Source organism: Anabrus simplex, chromosome 3, assembly GCF_040414725.1.
Source record: "Anabrus simplex isolate iqAnaSimp1 chromosome 3, ASM4041472v1, whole genome shotgun sequence".
Taxonomy (NCBI): Eukaryota; Metazoa; Arthropoda; class Insecta; order Orthoptera; family Tettigoniidae; genus Anabrus; species Anabrus simplex.
This window is the reverse complement of record NC_090267.1, coordinates 235,650,093-235,672,429: the sequence shown is the minus strand read 5'-3', so window position 1 is coordinate 235,672,429 and position 22,337 is coordinate 235,650,093. Positions and strand designations below refer to the sequence as shown.

General features: G+C 36.6%; 1 protein-coding gene across 3 annotated transcripts in view; it reads left to right on the top strand.

Annotated features, from left to right (window-relative positions):
• Positions 1 to 22,337, top strand: part of Graf (GTPase regulator associated with FAK) — a 711,082-nt gene that overhangs the window by 585,332 nt on the left and 103,413 nt on the right. For all 3 annotated transcript variants that reach the window (XM_067142923.2, XM_067142924.2, XM_067142926.2), the window contains 3 exons: positions 303 to 413; positions 8,100 to 8,204; positions 18,803 to 18,865. In XM_067142923.2, the coding sequence (XP_066999024.2) occupies positions 303 to 413; positions 8,100 to 8,204; positions 18,803 to 18,865 (279 nt within the window). The remainder of the gene's footprint in view (positions 1 to 302; positions 414 to 8,099; positions 8,205 to 18,802; positions 18,866 to 22,337) is intronic.

The window sequence follows — 22,337 nt, the reverse complement described above, 5'->3', positions numbered from 1 at the left end:
TTTGGTCTAACCACCTCCTTTTGGGACATCCGACTGCTCTTTTCGAGGCAGTATTCTAAGTACTAAGTGCGTCACAGTGTACTCTTTGGGAACCACTGGTTTAGAATTGTCAGAGTAGAGTAACAATTAGTAATATGGAATGATTCTGGAAACTGTCTGCGATTAAAACTTATTTTTATCCATGATGTTTAGTATGTTGTGCATTACCGGTATCTTTATCCTTTTTGAGTACCTGGCTGTCATATATTTGTTTTTTATATAAAATAATGTTGCTTATAACTGATTTTCTACTGTTCCTGCAGGCAGATGCAGCATTGGCCATGGAGCAGAGGCACTTTGTTCAGGCCAGTTTAGAATATGTCTTCCTTTTGCAAGAGGTGCAAGAGAGGAAGAAGTTTGAATTTGTCGAGACTGTAAGTATTACATTTCGTCATTTAATTCTGCTGTAATTTTTGTAACTGAGGTAGGTTGTTTTGTAATATTGATCTGAAAAATATATGCAATTTGAATTTAGCAGTTTCAGCGTACTACTATTTAGAAATAAATGTTATGCTCGGAAGTTAGATATAAAATACAGGACAGTTAGAAAGCACATTAAGTTCTGACTTGTTCTGTTAAAGCTAGAGTAAGTTGAGAAGTTGAGTGCGGACAGGTTAAGCACGTAATACAAGACTAGGAAATGAAATCTTTAAGGAAGTAGAGAAATTTTGTTAGCTAGGAATTAAAATAATGATGGAAGAAGCAAACCGGACATAAAAAATATAAGCTAACTTCGAAAAAAAAAAAGCTTTCATGAAAAAGAAAATCACAAAGAAAGCCTTCAAAAAAAAAGTCTGCTTATCACAAACATAGATACAGCCTGCAAGTCATACTATCATTTGTAAAATTATTTGTCTGGAACAGGGCTCGAGTTATCAGATTTCCAGAAGGTCAATAAGGGACACTCGGTCTAGAAAGCCAAGAATAATGGCCGAGAGGATTCGTCACGCTGACTACACAACACCTCGTAATCTGCAAGCCTTTAGGCTGAGCAGCAGTCGCTTGGTAGGCCAAGGCCCTTCAGGGGCTGTAGTGCCAGGAGGGAAATAAAAAAATAAGGGACACTACCTATTTTTTCAGCAGTGGAGTTTTAAGCAGAGATTTGTAAAATAACCCCTTCTGTTTAAATCAGTTCAGTATATTTATTTTCTGTGTTAAAAAGTCAAAGAAAATTCCCTTAACATTGATAAACATAACATACAAAAATCTGTGATTACCTGTGGATTCTGCAGAGCTGTCATATGTACAACTTTTCTTTGTATAGCTCAATAAATTTGCATTATACTTAATAAATAAACCCTGACAAGTTGTATTATTTTTCAGTGCATTCTGAATTTCACTCTTTATCACATTCAAACAAGTTTTGCTTCTTTTGGTGTTCTATTTTTATTGAATTCTACATAGCCGTATGAGCCAGGAATACCAGTTGGAATGAATATATAGTATTCATATTGGATATATTCTTTGAAGGATGTATTTAAAAAATTGTAACAATTTTTTCCCTCCATATGATTAAAACTTAATATTCAGTGCTCTTATGCTATCTCAGAATGGAAAATCTAAATGGTTATCTTTTAAAAAATGTTCTTCTTCTTCTGTGCAAATGGGTCACTTAGGAGCACACAGAATCAGCATATGTTGAGCTTTCCTCCTTGCCTAATAGTTCTTCATTTTGTTGTGATCTCTGTTCCTCCGACCAGGTACGTCATGTTGATTTCTTCTCAGCTTCCTCATATCCCCTTGTGTGGAAAATTTTCCTGATTACATTTCTGTCCTGCTGATTTGGTCATAATAATTCAGTGAGGTGAGGTCCTTCTCTACTTATTTATACCATTTTGATCTTGTATGTTTGATTTGCAGAAATTTGTGTATTCGATAAGTAAGTCTAGTGTTATTCATTCTTTCGAAATGGCTTTAAAATGGAATTCGTCGCATTCTCCTTGTATCAATAAGTTTAGATATTTTTAAATATAATTTTTAAAATGTTTTTAATTGCAATATGAAATGCAGGTTTTCTGATGGTAGTATGGGAAGCAATTATTCCTCCTCAAATACGGGAGATCCCATATAAGATGGGACATCTGGCAAATCTAAACATAGGGGAGTGAAACGTGGGTGATAGCTGCTGCAGAAAGGGAGAGAGTAGAGGCAATCGACTGGGGTGTTATAAGAGAGTGCTTAAGTTGAGATGGGTTCATCAGATCACAAATGAGGAGGTATTGAACCAAGCGGGTGTGACTCGGAGAGAGAAGTTGGTTGGTCACATACAAGACTAGAACATACAAGACTTGTTGATTTAGCAGTAGAGGGAGGCAAAGGGTTAAAAAATGGCCTAGGAGGCACCAAGGGATCAGTATGACAGATTAGGATGGATGTAGGATATGGTAGTTTCATAGTGATGAAGAGTTTGGCCCAGGATGGGTTAGTGTAAAGAACTACATCAAACCAGGCTAACCAGGCACCCCACCATACAGGCACCTGTCTCCAGTGCTGAATTTCTCTATACCTTCCATAAGGAAAGACACTGGTTGCAGGTTGACACACTCTTCTCTTCCACAGCATCATTAACTGCTTGATCGATGGTAAAATGTTTACTCTTCAAGGCTTTCTTCAACAGGTCAGAGATGTGACTGCCACAGAGTTATGTCTTTAAGGGAGATGATTCTTAAGACTCATGAGGGAACACATACATGTGTTACTCTCGGATTTGGTTGAAATTTGGTAGGAATATTCGTGGGAGGCAGTAGAATGCTAAGGTGAAAGCTGCATGTTCCCAGCGCAAGTCTAAACGCCAAACTTTAACAAATAAATAGTCATAAAATTAGAAGTGCTGCTGGAATATTGGGGTGTGGTGGGGAGGTAGGGAGGAGCGAAGCAGCGGACGTGAGCCAACCAGGCTGTATCAAGCTGCGCCAGCAGCCAGGCAGCGTATAGTTAGCGCGTTCCCCGTAACTTCCCGATCGGATGTGCAAAACGTAAATATGAAAACAGCACATGAAACAAGTGTACAAAGGACGATGTTTGAACGACGATGCTAATAAGGTTTGAAAAATTACGACAAGTAACAAGAACTCTCTCCGTCACACCCCGATACTCCCGCAGCATTTCTAATTTGACGACTATTTATTTGTTCAGTTTTGGCGTTTAAACTTGCGCTGGGCACATGCAGTTTTCACCTTAGCATTCTACTGCCTCCCACGAATATTCCTACCGAATTTCAACCGAATCCGAGTGTAACACATATATGTGTTCCCTCGTCAGCCAAAACAGTCATTGGCAGTGTCTGGGTGTGCATTATCATGGATCCTATCCACAGCTCATGTCCAAGACACCTTTGCAAGAATTGAATCACACCACTTTATAGTCATTTGGACGTATCCATTATATACCAGCATTGTTTCAACTATTTCTTCTATTAAGCAGATCTGGTCTTCAGACTGATGATGTTCTGAGCTGTTGATACAAATACCAGACCATGCAGTGTTGCCAGCTCTGTCTGGTTTAATGAAACAGCCCTTATTAATAAAAGCTGTACCTATACCTCACTTACTTACTCACTCTTGAGAACAAACACTGAGAAAGAAAAGAAGTAATGGAAGGGAACAAATTAGTGATAAGCCAAGTCATATATAGAAGAATAGGAAATTTCATAGAACGCATGTTAAATTAAATACAGTGACAGATCATTGTGAGAAGAGAGAGAAGAGGAGAGACCAGGACAGACAAGAACATTTTAGGGACTATTCTTACGTCTTCATACCCTGCCATCTTGATATTGGTTGGCTCTGTTCTCATCAGTTCCAGAACTGGTAAGCAGAAACGTATTTGTTGGCAGCTGGGAAGAAATGCTTATTTTAGAATTGGCATTGTTGAGAGTGAAGATGGTAGTATATGGAGACTGTCCTCGTCGCTTCTGTATGTTGCTTTCTCTTCCCATGCAGGTGGGTCATTTTGTTCATTTTAATATGTTTTCCTATCTAACATCCCATTCAAGTAAGCCATATCACTTGTTGTGCGTTCCAGAAAGTATTTTCTTCAACATTTCACATTAGGTGTTATCAGTGTTGTTCTACCATAGGGATAGATTTTGGTCTGCAAAACGTATTGTCTGGTCTAAAAACTGTGCTTCAGGGATTGCGAGTTGAAATAGTCTGCTTGAAATGTGCTTCTGTAGTGATGGTGTTGATGTGTCTCCATGGTTCAGCTCCTTGGCTGAATGGTCAGTGTCGTGGCCTTCAGTTCACAGGGCCCCAGGTTCGGAATTTGGTGACTGGGTGTTTGTGTTTCTCTTCATCTACACACAACATACCACACAACCAACCACCAAAGCGGCAGTGGTGAATACATCCCTCCACATCCCAAGAACCGGGTCAGGTCCTCGCAAAATGCCGACCCCAAGAAATTGGGGAAGACCAAGTAGTAGTAGTAGTAGTAGTAGTAGTAGTAGTAGTAGTAGTAGTAGTAGTAGTAGTAGTAGTAGTAGTAGTAGTAGTAGTGGTGGTGGTGGCAGTGGTGGTAGTAGTAGTAGTGGTATTATTATTATTATTTGCCTCCACCAACCTATCGTCTTTGTAGTTATGGAGTGCTATATGATATCCATGTCTCTTCACTTGTAATATATAGTTTATAACTTTTCTCACTGAATTTGTGTGGAAAGTTACATTTGTGAGATATTTATATTTTATGTTCCTCGCTCAGTATTTATAGCACTGAATTTGAGTATGGCTTCAAAACTTCAGGTGGTCTAACCACAATTTTATTGATAAGTGGCTGTGAAATTTGTAGAAAATTCAGGGAAAGTGATGAAATAATTAATTAATCTGATTTCATAATTTTTCTCTTCAGCTATATGCACTAAATCATCAATCAGCTGCAGCCAGCCATTTTACTGATAATAATGCATTGTCCATTTTTTTAAATGTCTAGCTTGACTACTTGCTATTCAATTACCCATTGCATTTTCTCATATATGCTGCAAAGAGCCGATTATGAAAGTCTACTGCTTTCAGGAATGGATAACACACTGCATTCTCGCAGATAAGGTTATCAATGGTGCAGATTGCAAACCTTTGGTGTTAAAATCATCAACTTTACAGGAAACAGGAAAAAACAAATTTAAATTATATAATATAGAAATAAGAAGTACAGTCTTGTATGAGGGAGAGAAATCGACAAAGAATGTTTGTGCAACAAATTCAGCACAAAAAAAAAAAAGGTCTTTTCAGGTCTTAGTGCAAGAATGTCAAAAATTGCCAATAGGAGGGTTGTATTCTGCACCATCGTTATGTTCCTGAATCCATTGTGCAATTCAGATTATATGTCAAAATTAGAAATGGCTTAATTGATTATTTCATGACCAAGAAGACATGATATTCTTTGTACTTAATTATGGACTCGAAACTGCAATAATTTGATGCAGAAACCTTGTAAACAATGAATTTGTAAATAAAGATGCAAGAAAAGTACAAAAGTAACTATCAAAGGAACTCATTACGTGATAGTGATAGGGGAGTCATGAAGCAATGTTTACTGCTATTTGCTTGTCAGAAGCGATTCATTGAAAGAAATCAAAAAGGCAAAATATTTATTGTGATATGAACTCTTCTTTTTCTGGTGCTGGTTTTTCACAGAAGGTTGGTCACACTCATATAGTCATTTTTATTTTTTATTATCAGAAGTGTCCTACTGAAAATGTGTAACCTCTGTTGGAAGTTCAGTGCTGTGCCCAGGATAATTTTCTCCACCCACACCCAACTTTCCCTTCTCTCTTACCTTTGTTCATTTGTATTAGGCTATATTTTTCATTTCGGAAGATGTGATCGAAATAGGTTTTGATTCCCGTGATTCGTGAAGTTAAATACTTCACGTTATTTCCCTGCACGACAGAGTGCCTCGTCATTGGTGATGTATCCATTCCTCTACTTCATAAATCTGTACTGGTAAAATGTAACTCGTCACAAAACGTCTACAAGTTTCGGATCAGAGGTCACGGTTGCACATAAGATGCTTCAATTTCAGAAACACACTTCTTGTAAGGCAGATTCTGGTTTTGATTTTGCCGTCCAGATGTTAGGCTAGATGCGACACTTTTCAATGGTGTTTCTGTCTATTTTCTGCTTGCTGATTACCATGAATTTCGTTTTCTGTATACTTATTTCAAGGCCAGATTCATTTTTTTAAAGTTTGTTGTTGCTATTTAAACTTTAATTATTTATGTTACGGAGATTTCCGTGGTAGGTAGAGGTGAAAGAAGGTGCGGGTGTGAATAGGTCTCCAACTACGGAATTAAAGTTAAATGTAAAATTTAACAAGGTTATATTTTCTTTCCAAAATTCAGAAATAACAAGAATGGCAGGTACGGAGTAGCAAGACAACAAAGTACAATTACAGTATTTACAGGATTTGGGCTTCGAGCCCTGAAAACACAATTCTTGAGCAACTAGCCCAACTTTATGATATACAAATTTCAACAACGGGGCAGAAGACCCCAATCAAACCCTGGAGCACTTGCTCCAAATTACACCGTAAAGCCTCCTCGAGGCATACAAGACTCAGTTTCCGGAAAAGAGCCACTCGCTCTCAAATTTAAGCCTCTCCCAGGCCACACCAAACTCCACCTTCAAGCTGTCCTCAACGGACATAAACACAGGGGTAAAATACCCAATCTACTGAGGCCTATTAAGTGAGAAAAGGTTAATTATATGGCCTCTAAAATACCAACTTGAAAGGAGGCTCTCCGCACTCCTAATACACTTTATTTAAAACCTACTTGGCACTAGGCCGTTAATGCAAGGGCTAATCCCATACTACAGAGGTGACTTCAGAAAAGAACAATTTACATTATATTAACGAAGAATAGGTTGAGAAAAATAAGTTCACCTCAAAACAATATGATTGGGAGCTCGAGAGGGTTAAGCGCTCTCTATCCCGATATGCAGTTTAAAAGATGAAATAGATACAAGTTTCTTTACATTTTAAGGAAGGTTACATAATGGAAAAAGCTTCGGACCCGCCCCGAGAGTTAAACTGCTGAGCTAGCAAAGAAAGAAGTTATTAATTGGCCATTACCTTGTTGTTGACCGCTGCCGAAGAAAGAGGCGCTTCCCGCCCCCTGCTATGTACTTTACACACTGAAAGATGGAACAGAAGTGGCTCAGAGACCCTAAAATCAGCAGTTTATATACTCTCGCGGAAGGTTCTAGGCGTTAGGGGAATGAGAACACCCGCCCACAATCACTTTATTGGAGAATAAAGAGAAACCCCTACACAAGATGAAGAAGAAACACATTATTGGTGGAAAATTAATTTCAGAAATTCGGGATTGGCTAGATTTAAAACAAGGGGAAAGAAAGGGTTAATATTGCCAACTTAACCAATGACTGAAAGAAATTTAACAAAGAACAAACTTTTGAAATAAAATTTTCTCCAAAGAACAGTTCTTTTTCTTTGCACTAGGGTGCACTATTGTAGTTCTAAAGTAGTGTCCTCTAGAAGAGAAAGTTCACACTTCTTACTTCAAGCAAAACAAAAACACATCAAAAATGACACAGTTCTAAAACTCCAAAATTTACAGGTAGTGACATCTTCTGAGAAAGTAGAAAATTAATACCGTCAATAAAGTTCAGACTTCCTCCAGCAGAGGAGTTTCAACTGGCGCACCTTTTGAATTAGCGGCGTGGAGGTGTACCGCCCGGTACAATTTACATAATTCAAGGTGTTGCTGTGCTTTGAGACTAGCATGTCACTTGCACTTGCTAAATTACTGATTCACTCAGTACACTTGAGGTCTGTTAAATGCTTGCAAGATGCTAAGAAAACTAGCTTATGATTTGTGTAGAGAGCTTGAAATATGGCTGTGACTGGCGCTGAAGTATTTTCATATCTGATTGATTGATTTAAAAACTTGCTCCTAGTGTTTGCATTGATGGCTGAAGGAGCAACATACCCACCTAAAGACTAAGTGGGCTAATATTTGAATCCTGAGGAAGCCTTTTATAAACGATTCATATTATTTTTCTAATTAGCATTGAAGTAACTTTCTGTTGTGTATTTTTGTTCAGCTCCTGGGGTTCATGTATGGTTGGCTCACATTCTACCACCAGGGTCATGAAGTAGCCAATGACTTCAAACCAATCATGAATGAGCTGCAACAGAAATTACAGAAGGTATTGTATATTCCTTTCATAGTAATATGTGTGTGTGAAAGCTATAAATCTTTTTGGTTTATTATTCTAAAGTTTAATGATATGTAAATCTTTCTTCAGTGTGAAAATTTTACCTTAATGTTATCTCAATTACAATGATGTAAATTACAAATTTTTGGGTACTTACTTTGCAAACTTTACTGGAAATATTGATTCATGAAATTTCTATGTTATACACACATTATGTTAGTTGCTTTTCATGTCATCTCCTGATTAATATTACATCTTCTGAAATGGGAGTTGACCATTGGAGTCTCGTACGAATAGAAATCAGACTATTCTGCCTGGCCTGTTAAAAAAAAAGTCAGCTTACACAGCCCACCATCTTTTGTCCGTCATTTTGTTGTCTCTATGACAAACAGAGCTACACCAGATATTTTTATGGAGTTTAAAGGAACAATTGGATGAGGGTAAAGTTTGCGTTAAAAATTTAGATAATTTTTCCCTTCTGCCTGTCATTTTGGTGTAGACTGTCCAGTTTGTTGCTTATCACTTTTGTTTAGTATTTCTGTATATTAATGATACTAGGATGGTCAGTGGAAATGCAGTGGTAGGAGCTATACAGAAAGGAAAGAAAACTGATTTGAAACTCTAGCAGCAACAAATATTGATGGTGAGTCAAAAACAGACTTTGTATTAATTGTTGTAAAGGTGTAAGTACATATAAATAAATTGTCCTTAAATTCTATATTTTAATGATACTACAATTCTGGAAAGGAACAACAAAGTGTCAAATCATATCATGTAAAGAGACACAGGAACAGGAAAAGAAACACATACTGTAATAAGGTAAACTCAGTGACAGGTCAGTGTGAGAAGAGAGAGCAATTGAAGGAGGAGACAAGGACAAACATGAAAACACAAAAGAACAACAAACTTTGTTCCTTTCTTTTACATCCAATTCTTCTCAGCCCCCGACGAACTCTGTTTTGTTTCCCAGCCTCATATCAAAAGTGCAGGTATCAAGGCTCATTCTTGACGAGGGAAGTATACGATAAGAAGAAAGGTGGATAAACACAGCAAAGGGAAGAGACCTAAACAATAAGATTAAGACAGGGGATAAAGGACTAGGAACACAAGACAACACAAAAGAGGAAAAATAAGTAATGGAAAAGAACAAACAAATGTCAAATCAAGTTGTGTAACGAAAGATGCGAATAGGATAAGTCCTTTTGTGTTTTCATATTTGTCCTTGTCTCCTCTTCCTGTTGCTCGCTCTTTCCACACTGACCTGTCATTGTGTTTATCCTATTATAGTATTATAGTATGTTTCTTTTCCTGTTACCATCATAAAATTCAGCCAGGCTGACTGACTCAGACAGTTGAGGCGCTGGCCTTCTGACCCCATCTTGGCAGGTTCGATCCTGGCTCAGTCCGGTGGTATTTGACTAAATTTCGGCACCTCAGTGTCTCTGAAAACCATGCAAGTAGTTAGTGGGACATAGAAAGAATATCTTTATTTAAGATTCATTCAGTTTTCCTCCAGATTTCTTTTGATTCAGCGGATTTTATAGCTGAATGACTTTCTCTCATCAAGGACAGAAAACTTAACCATTTTAGGATGGCACTGTGGGCTGTTTTTTTTTTTTTTTTTTTTAAGTTTTAAACTGGGTTCTCATTTTATATTTAATTTAAGTTACTAATGGTTAGTCATTTAGATTTTGTGTTCTTCTTTGCTTATTGTGCTTCTAATATGCAAACTCTTTGAATCTTAGTATACATTGATAACCTATCAAGCAGTTTTACAGTGTGTTTGTCACATTTTCATGAAAGTAGTTGGTAGTTGAATTATAAAATAAATTGGATTACTTTTTTTTTTCTTTAATTTGTCAATTGGATGTTAATTGGAAATGTGTGATTCGACTCAGTAATAAAAAAGAATTTACTCGGTCATTAAGCATCATCATTGGTGGATCTTTCCAGCAGGCCAGCAGTCTGAATGATATTCTTACATCTGTTTCTGTGTTTGTTAACTTCTTCTTTCATTATGTCTTCTAATCTTGCTCCCTTTTTTTGTTATATCACCATTTGTAATTTGGTCCAACCACCTCCTTTTGGGACATCCAACTGATCTTTTGCCAGGCACCCTCTCTTAAGTACTGCCTGGAAATCCATATCTCACATGTTCAAAACCATTTCAGCCATGCAGCCATCCTTCCTCCATCGTCAATTTCACCTGCATTTCTCTTCTAATGTAATCATTCCTTATTGTGTTCCTTTTTATCTTCATTTCACGTGCTCATAATTTACTGATGTCTCGTATTTAATACGCAACTCTGCAAGCTGTCCGTCATGATTGGCAGGAGATACAATTTTAATTTTGTGTGTTTTGCTCTTAAAGGAACCACCTTGTCCTAGACTGGGTTCTCTACTTAGTATAAGAAGTTGAATCCTTTGGACACATTCCCATTACTGAGACAAGACTTCCAAGATAGCTAAACCTGTGTACATATTCAATTCTCTCTCCCTCACGTGTGAAGTTACACTGAGAGGATATTCTACTTATATTCAGTCAAAGAAAATAAAATAAAACCACAATTGTACATACCCATGCTCAGAATAATATGATAATTTCAAAGTATTTCTGCAGGCACTGAGTAAAAAGGATACTTTCTAAGTTTACCTGCGAGTATATTGAATGATAGTTCTTGTAGATCTGACAGCAGTTTATTAAAGATTAAGGAAGTGGTTTGAACCTCTATAGCCTATAAAGAAAATATGAAATTTCAGTAGTCCACCTTGGTCAATACACAAATGTTAATTAAAAACACAAATATATAATGTGGTACATAGAATCGGTTAACTGACCTGCTATTTGTACACATCACTTCTGAGTTTGATTTTACCAGTTTCTCTGTACACATTAAGAAGTGCATTATGATATATACTGATGTCAGAAAGTTTAAACTCACCTCTGAAATTTTCTATATATTCTTAAAATTGATACTTAATTGAGATTTATTAGATTTTTGATCTATTTTCTGCTGTAGGTATTTGTACATTCTGATTTATTATGCACAAAAATTAACCATTAATTATTTGATGACATTTAATGATATACAGTTATTATTTAGGTATTATGTAGGTATCTGGAGAGTGATGCTTGTAATATAATTTTCAGCCTGTGTGCACCAAACGCCAGCTTGGATTAAATTTATTGCTTTATTTATGAATTTATTAATGAATTTATGAACCTTACTGGACTCGGTTATCTTTGTTGTTGAAATAATATATTGTTCACTATTGTTACCTATTGTTATCTCTAAAAACAGACTACTGTCCCTCCTTTTTGAATGTGTTGTTTTTAGATCTTTATGACTTAATTTTTGCACTGCTCTGCTAATTGGCTGATGATGACACTTCAAATGTGTTGAAACCGGTCCCAAATGAACAGGTTGTCACTTCTATTTGGTTCAACTTAACAACGGAGTATTGAAAGGTGGATCCTTCCTTCTATTTAATATTGTATATGACTCCTCACCAGTATTGCTTCATTTTTTGCAAGATAGGGACTTACAGGTAACGTAAGTGAAGAAAAGCATGTAAGGTGGTTGTTCAAACTGGGAGATTGCTGCAAAATGAGGGAATTCTGACTTTGGTCTTCAATTCAAAGCAGAGCAAATGCCAGAGACAGACACTCTCAAAGATCGAGTACATAGTTTATGTTTTAGAAGAACATTGTGATCTTCAGCAAGAAGGCTTACAGCTGTGGCATCTGCACTAAAATGAACAGAACTTAGAGAACAACCAGTGTCTGTGTCAGCTGTGAAGCATGGGGGTGGTAACGTTATGGTTGGGGGTTTGTTTCGGTTACTTTAAGGTGGGAGAGTTAGCAAGAGTGGAAGATATCTTGAGAAAGGAACAATACCATTGCGAGTATGTAAGAAACAAGAAACATCAGGAGTTCAGGTAATGATGTGGCCCCCTCAGAGACCCAATTTATAATCCATCGAGTTGTGGGATGAACTCAGCCATAAAGCAAAGGAATCTTCTGTCAACAGTTATGAAGATCTCTGGCATTGCCTTCTGCAAGCATAGAGTTGTTGAAAAAACTAACCAGAAGATTGCCACCTATTTGTCGAGCAGTAATCAGAGCAAAAGGGGGAGACATATATATGAGCACACAGTTTGAACAATGTAGCTGTAAAATTTGGTGTTTTCCGTTACCGGTACTTGAAATATAAATTGCTTTATAGTGAGTCAGCTAGTGTATAATGGATGCCTACATTTGTATTTTGATTTAAAATATATGTAATTTGAAATATCACTAATTTGCTACCTAATAAATAATAAGAAATGGAGTTTCCTTTAGGTGAGTTTAAACTTTTTGACTCCAGTGTATGTGTTTGTTACTGCATGACAGACAGCTTAACAAAACGAGGCCTGTAGTGGGCAATCGTAGGGAATTTTGTTATAATACATAATAGATTTTTCTGGGACTGAATGAGTTGACTAATTAGTTTGGGGCACGCGTGCATTTGGAAGAAGGTTGGTTTGAACCCCACTGTTGGCAGCCCTGAAGATGGTTTTCAATGGTTTTCCATTTTCACTACAGGCAAATGCTGGGGATGTACCTTACTTTATGCCACAGTTGCTTCCCCGTCCTACCCCATTGTTGCTGTTAGACCTGCTTATGTCTGTGCATCTTAAACAAATAGAAGAAATATTCAATACTGTTTCCACAGAGTAGAATTCTATGTTGAAGAATACTATGAAAGAATCCAAAATAGACACATACTGTAAAGGATAATTACTTGGAACTTTATTTCTGATAGCTCTCAAGAGGTTTTACAAACTATCTGTGTGAGTATCTCAGTTCAGCTTTGGATCTAAATGTATTCCTAATAATTTGACTGGTTCATTATAATGATTTAATTGATTGTTATTTACCATATATTAATATTCTCTATAGATTATAGCATGTAATATATTGAAAAACGAGGAGAAACTATGTTGATGCTTCTGAGTTTTCTCTTAATATAGTGTTTTTATTAAGAACAATCCTGAATAAATTATTCATTCTGTGCTACAAATTAGTAAAAAAAACTGTTGTGCTTCCATAGGTCTGGAAACAGATTGGGCTGAACTTACAGTATTAGTCTACTGAGCCATAATTTTTTTTCTCAACAAAAGAGACATCTGGCTCCAGTTCTGGGTGACCACAAAAATACATAACGTAATAGAAATATAACTTAACTAGCTGCAGTACCCATCGTTGACAGAGCAATCATATAGCATGTGCAGTGTTATCTACATCCCCACCTACTTTCTGCCAATATTCAGGCAGGACGCAGCAGTAATCCCACTTATCGGAGATTAAATTTTAGGCCTTTCACTAAATTACCATTTCACTCAGCATGAATAAAATTATTTATAGCCTCGATTGTAGTGCCTCATTCCCCGACTTTAGATACCAGTTTTCATTAATCAGCCATTTTCTTGTGATGCACGTACATACATAGGCCTACATACAGACAGACAGACAGACAGAGATGACTGAAAATTAAAAAGTGCATTATTGTCGCCATAAGACCTATCTGTGTCGGCGCGACGTAAAGCCCCTAGCAAAAAAAAAAAAAAGTGCATTTTCTTGTTTCTGTGGACACAACTGTTACAGAAATACCATTCTTTTTAAATTCTGGACAGTGTACGGACACAACTCTTATTTTATATGTATAGATGAATCATTATTATATGACAGTTGTCAACAAATCTTTCAAAATATTTAATGAAAGATGTTCTTTCCTTGACTAGCTTTGTTCCATTTATAGCTCTTTTCTTTAAATTATAAAGAAACTGGCAACCCACCCAGCTTTGCAAGGAAGCAATTTTGAATTTGTGATAGGTCTTATTAGATTTCTTTGTAGATGATACTAGTCATTTTCCTCCTGAAGTATGTGCATAGCTCAGTACAGCATTTCTCTGAGACTCTACCAGCCATCTACCTGTTAGCTTGCTCCTTTCTCCCCATTCCTGTGCTTTCACTAAAATCACTCCTAATCACTTGTAAACCATTCTTCCGAATTGTATACTGTAAAGGGTATTTTTATTGTAGTATGATTATTAAAGTGAATAAACAGTTTATATTGATAAGGATTATGTATCTCAAAATAAGATTACTAATTTTAAGGTTGATTGTTTTTTACTGCAAACTCTGACATAAAATTGCATTTTGATATTTATGCTCAACATTTCTTCCACATGTACTTCGGGGTCATTGTAGGCAGCGTAAACCACAAGTGTGTTTGGATGGCTGTTTTTTTTTTTTCCCTTTGAATTCCGTCTCTAAAATCACCACTGTTTGGCTCCATTTTGTTATAGATAGTTTCGTACACATAAACCTTCTTCAGTAAATGCTATATACAGCAGAGAAAACTGCATCAAAATCTGTTTGATGGTCCTTCAGACTACTCTACACAAACACCTACCAGGGACTTCATTATATAACATGTATTGTAAAGAAATATAAAGGAATATATACAACACAGTAATGTTGATAAAATAGGAATGTACTTCCAACGGGTGAAAGCTCCGTACTGGATGGATTGCTGGTTGGTCAGTACTCTTTGTGGCTTAATGATGTAAATTAAGGCTGTTAATGAGCCAAGTGTTCTGTGGTATGCAATTAAACTCTGTAACCAGTTAGTTGTGTGACACATATGCTCGTTGCTGGACAGCATCCTGATCATCTTCTTGCTACAATGTTTGTTACTGTTTCATGGAAGGCTAAGGGTACCATGGTTGGTAGCCCCATGTGTAAATTTGAATTCTGTCTTTTAATCACTGGTTCAGAAAACTGTTACAGGGCTAATCTTTATACATATTACAAAGTAAAGTCTCTGATATGTGTCTTATCACCCACTCCTGCTGATTTTTTGGCAAAAACATGCTAATGTGGGTATAATGACAAAAGTAGATCATAGGGCCTCTTGGTACATTTTAGTGCAATTTCCAAAAATACTTACTTCTCATTCACAATAAACCTAATATCTCCATCACACTTGGTGCCAAAGTTTGCTTTCTATTATTCAGTGGACCTTGTAGCATAGTGGTCAAGACACTGGCTCCGTTATGTAAGGTGGACAGGTATAAGTCGCCATTGAAACTATGATCCCCCCACCTCCATTCTTTTACTTCTCTGTATTTCCTTAAATGTCTTTTTTTTTTTTTTTTTTCATTGTTGTCTGTGTAATTTGCACATTTTTCGGTCTACCTTATAATGTATTCAGGCTGGCCCTGTGGTCTACGGATAGCATGCCTGCGTGTTACCTGGTCGCCTTGGGTTTGATTCCTGGTCAGGTAGGGATTTTTATGTGAATGTGAGAGCTGGTTGGAGGTCAACTGTGCCTACGTTATTATAGTTGAGGAGCTATTGGATGTTATGATGGCGGCCTGAGTCTAGAAAGGCAAGAATAACAGCGAAGAGAATTTGTCGCACTGTTAGGTTTGCTTACAATAAATGGTATTCTGTAAGAAAGAAGAGAGTTCTCGGACGAAGCTATCTTTAGTGTATGGGAGTGAAAGCTGGGTGGATTCAGGATATAAGAAGTTAGAAGTAACGGACATGAAAGTAGTGAGAATGAGTGCTGATATAAGCTGGTGGGAACAATGGCAGGAGGGTTATTGGACTGAGGGGATAAAGGCTTACAAATAAACTTGATGGATGAATCTGTACGTATAAACCAGCTTTGGTATTGGGTCATGCGAGATGAAGGAGGGAGATAAGTTGCTGAGGAGAATAATGGACTCAGCCACAGAGAGTAAGATAAGTTGAGGAAGACGAAGGTGAAGATGGTTCGACTTGTTTTTGATGATTTTGTGGAACTAAACAAGGCCACAGGGCTAGTTGAAATAGAGGATAGTGGAGGCATTCAGTTAATTCACAGAGGATTGCAAACTGAATGCTGAAAGGCATAAATGATGCTGATGCTGGTGTTGCTGCTGCTGGTGATGATGTTTGATTTGTATATGTCTGATAGGAGAATGCTTTATGTACGTATGTATGTATGTAGTACTCATAGAAAGTGATGTTGAGATTAAACATTAAAATAAAAATCAGTTATTAATCAGGGCATGTATGAAAAGAAAAGCAACAGCAGAGAGTCAAAATAATTTTTTAAATAATAATGAAACGACTTGGTGGAGACTCATACCTGTGCGCTTTGCCTTATGGAGACAGCATCTTTACCACTAAGCTAAAAGAATGCTTCTTTGAAAGTTGGCATATATGATGGCTTATAGATGGTGTTTCAAAAATTGAAATGCTAAAACCTTGAAAATTGAAGCCCATTTGGATAATTTTCAAATAGGTATTAATTTTGTACCCATGTAAATTAACCTTGCAAAAGCTGGGCAAAATTGGTGTCACTACGCTATACACTCCTCTTGCAGAGTGTAGTGGTATCCTATCCTCAGTCTGCTTTGAATAGATCTTTGAGTATCCTTGGTGATAAATTTTGAAGTAAAGTGTGTTGAATGTAGCCTTAGAAATGTGTAATCTGAAGTTTTGACAACTCGTATTTTATCCTCACTGAGAGAATGCCATGCTGTACTGCAGAAATATTAATATGTAGAGCTGTTCATCAATCAATCAATCAATCACTACTGATCTGCATTTAGGGCAGTCGCCCAGGTGGCAGATACCCTGCCTGTTGTTTCCCTAGCCTTTTCTTAAATTATTGCAAAGAAATTAGAAATTTATTGAACATCTTTCTTGGTAAGTTATTCCAATCTCTAATTCCCCTTGCTATTAACAAATATTTGCCTGAATTTGTCCTCTTGAATTCCACCTTTATCTTCATATTGTGATCTTTCTTACTTTTGAAGAGATCACTCAGACCGGTATTCGTCTACTGATGTCATTCCACGCCATCTCTCCACCGACAGCTCGGAAATACCGCTTATTGTAGGTTATAAATTTCATTTTTGTCCGTATTTAAGATCTACTTGTGATACAAATTCTTATAATTTTGTTAAATATCACCTATTCAATACAATAATAACGTAATAAAAACTTACATATTTATTAAGTTGTTTATATGGTATATGTTTCGCTCCTTTTTCATGAGCTTCATCAGCCAATTATCATTTACTTAAGGTTATATAAGATCGCGAATCTATTCTATTGGATTAAATTATGCTTATAAACCTGATTGACAAATCTCATAATATTTTACAAGTCATATAACTATAAAATTATGTCTTTAAGTTAAAACATATTTGTCTAAAATCTATCTAAGTCTAACATTTTATTGACGAAACTCATCTGGTGAACAACCTTTTGAGATCTGGCTAATTGCGTTGATTCAATGTTGCTTTACTTGTATGATTGTCGTTGAAACTTCGTTAACATATATTAACAATTTTCTGCAGTTGATAATTGACTATGTTATGAACATTTAACTTGTTCTCGATGTTGCTGGAGTACCATTTGTACAAAATGTATTGGCATTAATCTTATGTTGTCAGTACAAGAGTATTGTTTACGAACAAACTTGTTGGTGAATAAAAAATTTCCTAATGTGAGGTAGAATTTGAATGGTTCTTGTATGTTCCAAATTGGGCTTGTTGGTATATCTGTAATGAAAGATAAAATATATGTTCATGGTTTTGATTATAATTCTGTATAAACTTCTTATCGAAATAATTGTCTACTGTTACTCCTAACCTCTTGAGAACTACTTGTTGTTCTGTTTGCACTTCTTGTATTATATGAGTGAGTGTGGATGAGTTGACATTTTGGCGGGGAGTGGGAAGGGGAAGTGAAGGTAGGCGTGCAACTTGGAATCAGTACAATTAGCCAGATCTCAAAAGATTTTTTAAAATAGTTTTAAAGGTTGTTCACCAGATGAGTTTTGTCAATAAAATGTTAGACTTTGATAGATTTTAGACAAATATCTTTCAACTTAGACATAATTTTATAGTTATATGATTTGCAAAATATTATAAGATTTGTCAATCAGCTTTACAAGCATAATTTAATCCAATAAAATACATTCACGATCTTATATAACCTTAAGTAAATGATAATTGGCTGATGATGCTCACGAAAAAGGAGCAAAACATGTACCATATTAACAACTTAATAAATATGTAAGTTTTTATTACGTTATTATTGTATTGAATAGTGGTATTTAACAAAATTATAAGAATTTGTATCACATATACCACTTAGTCGAGCAGTTCGTCTCCTTTCTCCCAAGTCTTCGTAGCACAAACATTGCAACATTTTTGTAACACTACTCTTTTGTTGGAAAACATTCCAAGTACAGTTCTTGTGGTAGAATCTCTCTCTCATCTTATAGTTTTCAGTTTGTATCGAATCTTCTTGAAATAATTCATCAATGAAATAGTGTGTTCTAAGGAATGAATTGTCTAATAACAGTAGAATTTATCTTTTTACTGATTTTTCAGTAGTCTCTTGTATGTAGTGTATATTTAAATTTTACTTACAGCAACATTTTTCTTAATTTAAAAAAAAAATTGTCACTAATTTTGCTTGCTAATTTATTTTGTGTGTGTTGATTTGTGAATGAATGCATGCATAATGGCTTTTGCAGACTAGAGCTAACTTCGAGGCTACAAGAGATCAGACAGAACTCCTCATGAAGAAGATTCTTGAGGTGTGTACTAACCTTTTCTTAGTAGATTAAGTGTAGATATAAATTTATTTCAGCATACTGGGTGGTACATGAAATGACGCACTGAAAATTACTTCTTTATGTGAATGAAGCAGTTAGTCTGTGACACTCAAATTGGTTGAAATCTGTGAGATTAAAGTGATATGTTTGTTCTATCCTACTATAGGGAGAAATCATAGACTCTCGAAACAACTATGGAAAATAAATTCAAAAGCTTCTGAGATGTAGGTACCATATATTGATGGATGCTGGAAATACTTTGGACATCATGGATGACCAATCAAGACGTCCTACGCAAAGTAGAATCAAAGAGCGAGCTGCTTCACAGCATTAAAATAAGAAAAACAGCATGTATTAGTTATATCCTTAGGCATGAATGAAATGAACTACCTGAGCTTGTGTTCATAGGGAAGATTGAAGGCAGGAGAGGAAAAGGCCTTCCTGGCTCTTGAATATGTTTTGCAGATTGGTCTGAATCTACAACACCTCATTAGAACAACTCAGGTGAATGACCTGCATAAGCAGAAACATTGCAGGAAGAAAAGAAGAAAAGAGAACAGCTCAGGACAGAACTGCATGTATCATCATGAATGCCAACCTAGATTTTCATATACTAATAAATTGATGAAATATACATATATATAGGGTGTCCCAAAAAAGTACCGACAACACTTAGTATGTTGCGTGGGAAGGCAAATTAATCCATTTTCAAGAAGAAACCCATAACCAGAAACGCACTGCTTGGGCGCTGTAGTGCTTCGAAGTGTGAGATGAGTGTGCATTCCACATATTGTCAATAAGCCCAACATGAGTAGCACATCAGGCTCATTACAAACTGTGTACCTCCTACGTCATTGCAGAGCCTACATCTGCGGTGCTGAGCCTCACGCACATGACCCAGTACGTGCGGTTGTCTTTGAAGAATTTCAATCGCTCTGTGGACTCCACTGACGTTTCAGGAGTGTCATACACCATACTCTTCATACTACCTAGGTGCAAATGTCCAGCTTCTCTTAGTCGTCTCTCGATGGCCATGAACACGGCATGATGTGGGGTACATCTGTTTGAAAACATTCCGTGTACAATCTTGCAGAAGCTCTACCATTGCAATCCACTTTGCCCCATGCAAGCACCATGTCGGTCATTTCCGCAGTTGTGTACGGGTACATGTCGCACTGCTGTGAACGATTCTGCACTGCCAGACTACAGCACACAAGTAATGCAGTAGGATGCACATCAGCGACTGTGTGGAGGAATGTAACGCATGCGCAGGAATGTTATTAGGCAAAAGTCGTCCATCCGCAGTGTACAGATGTCTGAAGGGTATTAATACCTTCCGTATTAAGGCACCAGATCGGAACAAATTGTCACAGCTGTCCTCAGATTTCGACGCTCTCCAGCGCCCAAACCGTGCATTTCCGGACAGGAGCTCGTTCTTGAAAACCGATCAGTCCGCCATCCCACACAACATCCCATCCCATAGGGAACCAACATCCATATCATCTGATGGCCAGGCTGACATCAAATTTTGAAAATGATACAAAGTCTCTCATAGTGCATTGGCACTGCCGGTGGTTCCAAGTAGCCTACACAATGGCCTCCACGGTATGCACTAGCCATGTGTCTTGGTAGGTGTGCTATTTACCAACTGATGAGCCCAAGTTACCACACTGGGGCAAAACGCTGGCAACCAGGAATGAGTTAGCTGGAAAATTTATAATGTCCAATAACGGACCAACTATATTGGTATTATACTAAGCCTTGTCGGTGTTTTATGGGGAGACTCTGTATATATAATATATATATACACTCAGTTATTTTTATTGAAATATGGAATTACAGTATATGGACTTAAAATGACAAGAAATGATCATTTCTATTTAATATATAAGTCCAGTGAAGCTAAACAAAGTAGGCCTACGTGAAATGTAATGTTGCACTTCTTGTTTTAATACAAACTTAGAAAATCACAATTTTTTATTCTCTGTTACCAAAACAGTGGATTACAAAATGTTCTCTTAAGTGCTGGAAAATGAATCATCATCTTTTATCTCTGAGAACTGATTTATATTGACTGAAACTGTGTTCAACATCACTAGAGGTAATGGGGGCTTGTTTGAACTTCATAGTGTCTGCTGGGGTTAAGTCCATCGTTAACGTTACACATAAATCTCCATACAGCATTGCAGCAACCTTTCCTATTTCTGGGCCGATGACCTTCGATGTTAGGCCCCTTAAAACAACAAGCAAGTTTCCCATTTCTTTACATCCAAGGTTCTTTGAAAGTACAGTGTCCATCTACATCTGCAGCTTTATTTCTACCATGGTTTAGTTGTTCCACTGTATTAATCACAATTTAAAAACTTTCAGAAAATTACAGATACAAATTTTGGAGCCTTATGAGTGCTTTTTTGATGCGTGAAAAATTATGCTGAATGTAACTTAAGTCATTCCCCACACTTGTCACAGGCAACTGGTTTTGCAGCTTAAGACGAGGCTATTGAGACTATATATTCAGCATAATATTCAACCGCTTGCAGCCACATATCCCACCTAGTTAGAATTGGCGCAGGTGTCAATGGAATTTCTGGGTACATTTCTTTCAAAAGATCAACTCTTCTGTGGGCTTTGAGAAAAACCTTTTTTTTACTGAGGCAATCAACAAATCTACTCTGGGGTAACTGCCTCTTTCATTTCTGCCACATGATGGGACATATGCTACACAACTTAAATGAGTCATCTTAGAATGTACGACAGATGATGTTTCTCCAGCTTTTATCATATTAAGTGTGATATCACTAATAAAAATTAACACTTTATCATCCTTGATGCCCTATGGCCACAGGATACCCACCCATAGCTTCATTGAACAATTTTATCATAGTTTTGTTATTGCACTGTTTTAGAACATCACATTGTAAAAGAATCTGTTTACAGTAATGTTAACTTAGCAAACCAATGATTATGTTGCCAAGTAGCCTGCCTTTGTCTGTGGTCTCGTCAATGGAAACCCAGAGTGGACAGTTTTTCATTTCTTGTCGTATCTTATGAACAGTTTCATCATATATGGCTGAAAACTAGGTTTTTGTGAACGTTGACTCATTCGGGATAGTTTGTTTAATATATTTCTTGAGGATTATTATTATTATTATTATTATTATTATTATTATTATTATTATTATTATTATTATTATTATTATTATTATTATTATTATTATTATTATTTATTTGCAGTGGTAATGGGATATAGCAATCCTTCCATAAATGGGTCAGGTCTGTACACTGAGACAAGTTACAAAATACACAGTTTAAAAAAATTAGGGGAACGTGTTTTGTAACGTCTGGTATGTGAATGTTAATTTGGTAGATGGGGTTTCAGTGGTCGTACAGCATACCTTGAGACTTTAGCTACTCAGGGTATGTCAAATCAAAGTTATAGTCCATCTGTAGGCGT